At 48.1% G+C, this 10,200-nt stretch overlaps 1 protein-coding gene across 4 annotated transcripts; it reads right to left on the bottom strand.

Moving 5' to 3' along the window:
* Nucleotides 1-223: 223 nt before the first annotated feature.
* LOC104024173 (CD59 molecule (CD59 blood group)) lies at nt 224-6,677 on the bottom strand. 4 transcript variants are annotated; one of them, XM_075712867.1, is made up of 5 exons: nt 5,183-5,954; nt 4,552-4,589; nt 3,976-4,048; nt 3,196-3,297; nt 224-1,497 (listed from the first exon to the last, which is right to left on the bottom strand). In XM_075712867.1, the coding sequence occupies exons 1-5, from the start codon at nt 5,307-5,309 to the stop codon at nt 1,304-1,306; spliced, it is 534 nt and encodes a 177-aa protein (XP_075568982.1). In that variant the 5' UTR covers nt 5,310-5,954; the 3' UTR covers nt 224-1,303. The 4 variants fall into 4 exon arrangements, with proteins under 4 accessions (XP_075568982.1, XP_075568985.1, XP_075568986.1 ...); XM_075712870.1 differs by lacking the exons at nt 4,552-4,589; nt 5,183-5,954 and adding an exon at nt 6,645-6,677; XM_075712871.1 differs by lacking the exons at nt 4,552-4,589; nt 5,183-5,954 and adding an exon at nt 6,506-6,524.
* Nucleotides 6,678-10,200: the final 3,523 nt, after the last annotated feature.

The following is a 10,200-nucleotide window of genomic DNA, read 5'->3' as shown; positions in this document are numbered from 1 at the left end:
CCCCGCATAGCACAAGCATGGGTCCTCAGAAAGAGAACAGGCCATTGGCAATGGACCATGACTCTTGCAGGAACATGCCAAGAGCTCCAGAAGAGGAAAAAAAAAAAAAAAAAAAAAGAGAATTTGACATTGTATCAGACTGAGAGAATCCAGTACCAGAGAAGTATCAAAGGTCTGTCTCCACCACTGAGGCAATGTACAGAATATTTCAGCTTCAGACCTCTCAAACGTACAAACCAAGCAGTTTTTATTCATGCTATATAAATACACATATATTTTGTATTGGCATTTATAGAGTTGCATAAAAGTCTATATATAAGTCTGCAAGGTTTTGTTTAACACTCTTAGGTGGACGCTTGAAGGGTTAAGTTTACATGTCACTGTTCCCAACAAAACCCAAAAGCTACCTGTGGGAAAATAAACCAGATGTGCCATTTCAATCCCTTAGCATTTTATAAACGATTTTGAGTATACCAAGAAACACTTAGTGCAAAGCACATGCTTAGTTAAAATCCTAGACATGTATAAAGTATAAGGAAAAAAATAAAGAAGCTAGCACACGTTGTCTGCATGCTCACAGAAATATAAAAAGAGGGAAAAGTGTTTCTCACTTACACCATTACTTTGGTTTTGGTTTAAGAAATGTAGATGCTTTCTCCCAAAATCATGGTACTTACAAGGTTATATGATTCGTTTGTATAAAGAAAAAAAAATGTTACAGTGATGGGAACAGAATCTACATCACTTGAAATTAAGTATTTCCATATTATCATTATGAAGACTGCAGCAAGTTTATATTTATGATCCAACGCTTCTTGTGCTGAGGGTAAATTCACTGCTTGGTATATGACAAGGTATCATCAAAAAAACCCCCCACACCCACAAAACCAAAAAAACCCCAAACAACCCAAAGCCAGAAATCCCAAGCAAAATTAATTACAATTTATGGGACGGTAAGAAATGATAGTTTTCCAGCATAAAACCTACAATATTCCTTTCCTTTCACATCACCCGCTGAATTTTGCCCAGGTTCTCTTCTCACTACTTCATAACAAGTTATTTTCCCCATGAATATGGCAGGTCAAAATGCCTGAATTTCTTATAACTGGCAACAATATATGTCTCCTTCCCATGACAGAGACAGTGATTTAACAGATGGAACCTTAAGAAACAGAATTTAAAATTAAAAGGTAATGTTTTAGCGCACAGTTAGAAACTGAAAATGCGAGAAGTACAATTCAGAAAAAGAGTTAACGATTTTGTACAATTTCAGCTTGAAAGTACAGCATACAAATCAGGATTATTACAGAAGCATCCACAGCATGGTCATTACAGAGGCAATACTGAAGGCTGCTTTGTTAACCCCAGTAATTGCGCTTTTATTGCACAAGTTGTGTTGGCAGCAAAAGAATTCAAAATTATCCAACTGGAAGAATTCAGCAATATCATTTATAGTGCACTGGGATGTCTTCCAGCAGGAGGAAGTTCTCAATTTACCTAAAAAAAAAAAAAAACAAACAAAAAAACCCAGATTAAGAGAATATTGAAAGTAATACCATTTTTAGTACAGTGAGAGAATTACTGCCTAGATTGCCACATACTTGCTTTTTTAGCTTCTTTTCAAGTGTTGACAAGTTTCCAAACTTGTCTTCACTAGGAATTTGGTAGCAAGCCACAGCCCTGCCTCCACAGCACACTCTTGTAGCTTTCAGCCACGGGTTTAGAAAGATTTCTAGCTCAAGCTAACCAGTGCTTCCAGTTCAGCCCAAATGACCCACTGGGAGATATAGGGTGAAGCTTGAGCGATACTGGCTCTGTGGCTCCTGACAGAGACAGACAGTGCATCACCATCTAGCTCAGCATTGTCCTGCAGCACGGGCGTTCTCCCTCCACAAAGCTCAGAGTGAGCCCAGTAACTCAAGCTAGTTTTTGTGCTGAAGACAAGTCCCGTCGGATCTGACCAGCTTCATTCCAAGAAGCGCCGTGCTGAAGACAAAGCTATAATCCTAGAATTGTTTAGGTTGGAAAAGACCTTCAAGATCATCCAGTCCACCCATTAACCTACACTACCAAGTCCACACTAAACCAATCAAGGGTAGACTAGACTAAACCATGTCCCAGTGTGCCACGTCTGCCCATTTTTTGAACGCTTCCAGGGATGATGACTCCAGCACCTCTCTGGGCAGCCTGTTCCAATGCTTGACTATAGAAGTGTCCTCCCCTTTTTTCGCTCAGTCCCCTGGACACCACAGATCAAACAACTTGTCTTCCATCTTCCCTAGCTTGACACCTCAAGTACTCGACTCCCGACTCTGACAATGGACAACTGCTGTAGGCTACACACTAGAAAGCCTACAGTTTGTGCTCATGAAGATTTAGGCTCAAGGGAAATAGCAAAAGAGAAAATTCCTTAGGATGCAAGCAGCACAGAGCAGCATCCCGGCCCAGTGGCATTAGAAGCTTTCCTTCCCCCGTGCCAAGTCATGAGCTTTAGCAGGGACCATCCCCAGGGACAGAGCAGTCCGCTCCCATCCTGGTTCCCACTGTCCAAAGCCAGCCCCACAGTCTTTCTAGGGCAGAGGGAACCAGCTGAGAAAGCAGGAGATTATTTCAGTTCACTCGGTGCTTCTGTTTTTCCAATTAAACTCCTGTCACTCATAGCAAGAGAGTTACTTAAATGTCATTTAACAACTAGAACAGCAACTCTGTGCCCTGAACACCCCTGACCATCTTCCTGAGATTCAGGTGACTTCACCCTCAGGATAAGATAATTTATTTTAATAGTGCCAATTCATAAACGACTGAGTCTTCATCTGCAGGTTTATTTTGTGGGTTACACATGCTTTATCTGTTTTTGAAGTGTAACAAGTTCAAGGCAAAGGTTTTGTATCTTAAAGTCACTGCTGTCTCCTTTTTCTTTTCCAGCTCCCTTAGGTGTTAGGGTTTTTGCTGGTTTTTTGTTGTTTTTTCTTTTAAATCTGGATATACAAGTATAAATCAGCTATCTAAATCATCATTATCAGTTGCTTGGAAGTCAAAACGTATCAATTTACTATAAGCATGACCTTCAAAAGTATTCACAACCTTCTTTTGAGCGAGGCTAAGAAATGCATGCTAAGGCCAGATTAGAAGCATATAGGCAATGAAAACTGCTGTACCTGTGTTTATTTTAGGTCTGTAGGACAGAATACATACCAAATTTCACCTGCAAGCAAGTATCTTCAGTTGCTAAGCAAGTATTATTGGTCTTGCACAAGGAAGGGCTGTTCTCACAGTGGTAACACCTTAGGGTATAACCTAAGAAGACAGAGGTTTATCTTTATTGAATATTGAGTACTGAAACAGTAGCAGCATTAAAAAGAAAAAAAAAAAAAAAAAAGGAATCACCACTTTCAGTTACTGTCCCAAAACATATGCCTGGTTATTAGACTCAAGCTACAACTTACAAGCTTTTGTCAGTGTACAAATTGAGACTGGCATTTTGAAAGGAAGATTTTGAAGCACGAATGTCATCTTTAAAAACACTTACCTTTACGTCCCTGCAGAATAAATATATTAAATGCTTGCTTCTTTCATCTACTATTAAAAATTGCCTTTTCCAAAAGGACAGACAAGAAACACTTTTAACAGAATTTTATTCTATCCTCTTTTTTACTTTACCTCATTTCTCTCTTGTGCTATACACCTAGTTTCCAATTTACACGACAGGAACCCAATCTAGCAGCAAAACACAACAGTGTGTTGCCAAATTAAGCAGCACTGCATTCTGCCCAAACGTGATGGGCACTTGCTCTTCTGACCAAAGACAATCAGCAACATAAACTAAGCCCTACTTCAGTGGTTACTGCCATTCCCCAAAGTGGTATTAAATAATCCAGGCCTTTTTTGTTATTTTTCCTTCCCCGACATTTTTTCCATGATTTCCTCAGCCCCTGTCATAGTATTACATCAGGGAAGTACCTCCCTTGTACTCACCACAACTACAAAAAGCAACCAGAACAATGCAGGTCGTTAACAGGATGCAGTTCATCTTGCCCATGCTTCTTTCCTAATTTGAAGGCATAAACGAATGTTACACGTGTTCTACTTAAAACCTACATGAACTAGCAAAACACATGGCGAGGTATTGAGGTTTCAAGGCTTGATTCAGTATGGAACTGAAAGCATTGGCCAGGAAAACCAGTGAAAGAGGAGAGAGAAAAGTAACTTTGCACTTTCCGAGAGAGGATTTTTATTCTGAGAACAGGATTTTTACTCTGAGGACGGAGATTTGAGCTGTGACAGGCTGTAGATGGGTCTCCTCTGATGACACCATTCAAGAGTTCTCTCTCTTTCTTACAGCTACAAATGCACCTAACAAGAAGAGAGGCCATTCAGGTCTGGAATGCTTTTTCTTTTACAGCAATTCCCCAATAACCCTAGAGCCAGACTGTGCTCCTTTCTTCTCTCTCACGGGGCTGCAAGAGATTTGCCTGCACTAAGGGGGCTTTTGCCTCTCCTCTCCCAAAATTTCTCCCTCTCACTGAGGTACGGACACGTGCAATAACCCACCGAGTGACTGCAGCAATGGCTCGAGTCCTCCACGATTACTGTAATCCAGAAGCCAGATAGGAAGATCAGGACTGTTTTTAACGTAGGCAGCTCCAAAGCAGGATTTATTAGATAGACTCCTGCACACAGAGTCTGAACTACAAACAGTAATATCTACCACTAAAAAAATCTCTGCTCTTGCAGACGGGAGGCTATTCAGACTAGGTATCAAGCAGGCACTGGCGGGGAGAGAGGGGGAAAGGGACCATACTTGTGCTGGGAGGGCATGATTTCACATTTATCTTCAAAGCCCAAATGGGATTGGAAGTCCCAAAGAATTAAAGGCATTCAGATAACAAGTTTCACTTATGATAAGACTGCAGTAAAACAGTCACATTGCTGCTCTTGACTCTGTTTATACTGCTTGAAGCTATTTCTACGTGCAGGTAAGAGTCTAGTGTGGCACACCATAATCACATTGGGGTGGAGTTTTTTTCCCTCCCAGAAGACTGACTGCGGACTTGAAAAGACGGTTTCGTAGTAAAACAATACTGAAATCCTTCTCAACCTTAAGTCTCGTTAACTTTTCTACTGCCAAAAAAAAAAAACCCCAAAACCCCCAAACCCCACCCAACCAAAAAAGCACGCTAACTTTTTTTCCTGTCTGTATGACCTACTGTTGAGCAGGAAAACAGAAAAACAAAACCATAATATGCAGGATGAGATGATTTTCTGGGGTAAGCAACTTTGTGAGAAGCCTTCCAAGACCGGAGGCTCATCCCACAGTGACGTGAATCTGCAGGAGCGCTGTTAGTCTGGTGGTTAAAGCAGGAGCCATTCTGGACAGCAACAAAAATCTCCCTGGGAATGTCTCCATCTTCCAGGAGCCTTCAGTCACCCAATGGTGTCAGCAGAGTAAAACAGTTTTGCCTTTTAGCAAAACCAAAGCATGACCAGAGTAAGCGTAAGGCAGATTAATAAAAAAATCATAGCCAGCATAATGGCTTTGACAGTAGGAATTCAACCAATCTATTTTTGTGAAAACGAGTGATTTTTTTCTGTACTCCTGAACTACAAAGACATGACACAAGAGGAAAATTTTAGCTTAAAGAAAAACCGCAACACGTCATAGACAGCGATACAGCAATTCACAATGCGGCTTAAAAGAAACAAAGCAGAAAACATGTCCTAAACTGACTTTTCGAAATCGCTGTTTTAACTGAAGCATCCGACCGATGCCAATAGCAAGAAATAACAAGAAATAGCAATTGCAACAGCAAGAAAGGCTTATTGCCTTGGCGGTGGAACAAAGAATTTCTCTGCAGTCCCACCTGGGAGAGCACACGCCCAAGACCAGGCTGCTGCCTTCACCATAACCTCGCAGCAGAAAGCAGCAAGAAAAGGGTAACCAGGACCACGAGCCCCACTCCTGCGGGGCCTGGGGCATTGCGGCAGCTGCTCAGGCCTGCACCCCTGCCTTTGCCATCCCGTAGCCAGCAGCCACCTGCCAGATGCAACCTGGCTCCTTCCCATCTTTTTTTCTGTTAGCTGCAGCACGCCCCGGCCGCTATCTGCCATGCCCCGCGCTCGGCCGCTGCGATCGAGCCGTCGCTCCGGGGGGGTTTCTCCCCCGCGGGGGTCTCCCCCCGCAGGCGGCCCCGGCTCCCCGCTTCCCCGCGGGGGCGGCCCGAGCCCCGGCCCAGCGCCCCGGGGCCGCCGCCCGCCCCGCCCAGCGCACTGCGGTGCCGCCGCTGCGCCCCTCCGGCTCGGGCCTCGGCGGCGGGCCGGCGATGGGAAAAAGGAAAAAAAGCCCCAGCCGACCCGGTTACGATGGCATAAACGTAAATTAACACCCAAACCCTTCCCCTGCGCAACCGAATTCCTAGAAAAGCCCTTATGTCGCCTGTCCCTGGCGCACCGCCGAGCACCTGCCCGCTGCGCTTCTCCCCCAGCACCGCTCCGCCTCAGCACCCACCCGGCTCCCGGCCACACGAGGGGCTTCCCCCGCTCCCCTGAGCCCTGACGAGGCGGCGGGGGGCGGCCGGGCACCCTCCGCCCCCCTCACCCGGCGGCAAGGCCCGGGCAAGGCCTCCTCCGCCGCAGCAGCCCCTCACCTGCCCCGCGCAGCCGCTGCTGACCGGCGCCGCACCGTCTGCCGAGGGAGGAGGCGGCGGTGGCGCTGCCTCTATCGGCTGGGCCACCCCCCGGGGGCGGAGCGGCGGGCTGGGCCCACGGCCTGGCTGCGGCCCGGCCAGGCGAGCGCAACCGAGAGCCCCGGCCCCCCTGGGTACGGGAAGGCAGGCCCGGGGGGAAGGCAGGCCCGGGGGGGAACCAGGCCCGGGGGAGCCAGGTCCGGGGGGGAGCCAGGTCCGGGGGGGAGCCAGGTCCGGGGGGGAGCCAGGTCCTGGGGGGAGCCAGGCCCGGGAGAAGGCAGGTCCGAGGGGGAGCCAGGCCCGGGGGAGCCAGGTCCGGGGGGGAGCCAGGTCCTGGGGGGAGCCAGGCCCGGGAGAAGGCAGGTCCGAGGGGGAGCCAGGCCCGGGGGAGCCAGGTCCGGAGGGGAGCCAGGTCCGGGGGGAGCCAGGCCCGGGGGGGAGCCAGGTCCTGGGGGGAGCCAGGTCCTGGGGGGAGCCAGGTCCGGGGCGGAACCAGGTCCGGGGGGGAACCAGGTCCGGGGGGGAGTCAGGTCCTGGGGGGAGCCAGGCCCGGGGGGAGCCAGGTCCGGGGGGGAACCAGGCCCGGGGGGGGAGCCAGGCCCGGGGGGGAGCCAGGTCCTGGGGGGAGCCAGGTCCTGGGGGGAGCCAGGCCCGGGGGGAGCCAGGTCCGGGGGGGAACCAGGCCCGGGGGGGGAGCCAGGCCCGGGGGGGAGCCAGGCCCGGGGGGGAGCCAGGCCCTGGGGGGAGCCAGGCCCGGGGGGGAGCCAGGTCCTGGGGGGAGCCAGGCCCTGGGGGGAGCCAGGCCCGGGGGGGAACCAGGCCCGGGGGGGAACCAGGCCCGGGGGAGCCAGGCTCGGGGGGGAGCCAGGCCCTGGGGGGAGCCAGGCCCGGGGGGGAGCCAGGTCCTGGGGGGAGCCAGGTCCGGGGGGGAGCCAGGCCCGGGGGGGAGCCAGGCCCGGGGGGACCAGCGGTCCTGCCGGAAGGTGAGCGATCCGCATCTGCACAAGGCTTAAACAGGCCGCAAAAACATCTACGAATGCATCTCTCCTGTATACACACACACACGCCAGCGCATGCACATCTATAGCGCTGCGCAGCACCAGCTCTAATGATGTTTTTCATGGGGCTTGATGGAGGAAAGGAGAGGTTCTTCGCACCCTCCATTCAGCGCAGCTGTCCTACGCGTAATTTTTATCCCAGCAGCTAAACCTGCGCTTTGCGCCCACCGCGCTCGCCTTCTGCACGCAGAGACTGGCTTCCAAAAGGCGGTGGGAGGCTCCAGAGCCACCGTGCCCTGTGTCCCCCCGCTTCTTCAGGGAAGGGCAGAAGAAAAGGATTAGCTGGAAATGAGCTGGAAAAGGATTAGCTGGACTGCAATCACACGCTCATCGCCCTCAAACGCTTTCTTCGTAAAGCATGATGCGGCCGTGCCTGTTGTGCATCCCCACTTGTGGTTAAATAAATGGTAAAAATTAAGAGATAGGGCTGAGGAAGATTATGAAGAGTTTCAGAACACACAAAGGGAAACAACCAGAAATGGAGAAGTGGCAGCTTCCTCCAGAGATAGCTGAATATAGATCTAAACCTTCGCAGCTTAGAAAAAACATTGAAGGAGAGCAACAGAAACATAGTTAAAGACACCAAAAGTGTTTTTTTCTGTTATATTAAAAGATTTAGATCAATGCTGTTTAGAATAAAAAAATTGAGCACCGACTTGAGTACAATATGAAGTACCTGTAGCTACCAGTCATATTTACAAAAAGTGTTCTGGATTTATTTTTGTTACTGTATCACAAAGGCCAATTCATTTGTGAAGCCTAAAATAAACTCTAAACCACTCAGAACTTAAACCAGATTGTTGGGTATGTTACAGTAGTTAACATGATCATGAGTCAGCTCAGCATATGACCTTAGGAATGTCTTAAGATTTTACCTCTGTTTAAGCCATAAACAAACACAAAGCGGATGTAAGAGTAAGATGCTTGTGCGTTATTGTATGCAACTTAAAAAGAATCCACTCAATTAAGACTTGGTATAAAAACCGCTCTTAATTTATTAATTCACTTAGAAAAATTCGCAAAGAGGAAAGGGGAACAAGGAGCTTAACTTCAGCCATAGCTGAACATTTACCTGTTTTCCCTTCCCAAAATCTGAGAACAGTTCCTCCTGCAGAGGATACATTTATCCGTATTGTCACAGATAAATGGATTTCCAACTTGGCCTGAATTTTTCACCTTACATTCTTCGCACAGATGATCAGAAATTACTTTAAACAATGACAGGAGGGGGAAAAAAAAAATCCAACACCAGAATTACTTGCACAGCAACTTTTGGGTGGTGTGTGGTTTTGGTTGGTTTTTTTTTTCCCCTCACTGGCTGGCACACTACTTGTTTTTCTCTCACATGGTGCAGACATAGCAGGGAAACAGTGGCCAAAAAGTTTTCTCCATTAAACCATCCAGTCAGCAAAAACCCACAGAAATGCTGAAGGAATCCTACAGTGCAATTACAAAGAGACCGTCCGCGTAGGCCTTTTCCACAGACAAAAAGGACTAGATTACTTACATACTGGCATTGGATGTGCCAGGTTTTTAACTATATGCTGAATTCATAGGTGTTCAACGAGGCTTATTTTACCTTGACAGGAGAAGTGCTAACCAAGCATCAGTATCAGTCAGGATCCGAGTCAGGAGAAGCTGAGAGAACTTCAGGCGGAACCTGAAGGATGGTGGCCAAAGGGAAGGACGTACAGATGTTGTATGTTATAATCTCTGCGTGCATATTGCACGGCTTGTAACAACCACAAGAAGCATTTAGCGTTGGGTGCACTGTATTGGCAGTCTCCAGGCCACCGACCTAACCCCTGCTTGCTGAATCAGTCAGAGCACTGGCCAAGTGCTGTCTTCTGAAGAAGGATCTTGAGTCAATTCTCTCCTGCCTTCTCAGTGAAAACTTCTACAGTCCAGCAGTGCTGGCAAACATAACCGATCCCTTGTTTTCTTCAATGGACTCGCCCGCTTCCCTTTTCGTACCAATCTGGCATAAGCTTCAGAGTTTTGGGTGGGGTGAGGACAACCACTGGCATAAGCCCTACTTCAAATGCACATAATGAAGAGTTACAGTTGTTGCAGTAACACTGCATCTGGTAACTTTAGGCAATATGCCATGTGAAAAAATAGCTGCCTGAAGCAATGCAATTAACTCTTTTCCTGTTACAAATGCACACGCGTTTGGTACAGTAACAGCGACGTGTCACTCCCCCTGCTCGGTTACCTTCTCGCTTCATACACGCAGGGTTTGCAGGGGTCCTGTGACCACCAGCTGTGCTTGGATCAGAGGCCTCGCACCGTCGCATCACAGTGCTCGGAAGCTGACGGGATAGCCTTGTACACAATCTTGGCTTCATCTACAGTAACAATAATCACATGTCCTCTTTAACAACCCAAGGGAGAACCACTCCCTGAGAAGAGTAAAATCACCAAGAGTTGGGAGTGTTTCTGTAGAGGCTTATGACCTT

This window comes from Pelecanus crispus, chromosome 6 (assembly GCF_030463565.1).
Source record: "Pelecanus crispus isolate bPelCri1 chromosome 6, bPelCri1.pri, whole genome shotgun sequence".
NCBI classification, from domain to species: domain Eukaryota; kingdom Metazoa; phylum Chordata; class Aves; order Pelecaniformes; family Pelecanidae; genus Pelecanus; species Pelecanus crispus.
This window is presented reverse-complemented; position numbering and strand designations above follow the sequence as displayed.

Coding starts and splice junctions, on each gene's coding strand:
- LOC104024173 (XM_075712867.1), bottom strand. CDS start 5,309: ATGAGCCTCCGGTCTTGGAAGGCTTCTCACAAAGTTGCTTACCCCAGA. Junction 4,590..5,182: donor TCATACAGACAGGAAAAAAA/GTTAGCGTGCTT, acceptor TCTGGATTACAG/TAATCGTGGAGGACTCGAGC. Junction 1,498..3,195: donor TTGCTTGCAGGTGAAATTTG/GTATGTATTCTG, acceptor TTTTTTTTTTAG/GTAAATTGAGAACTTCCTCC.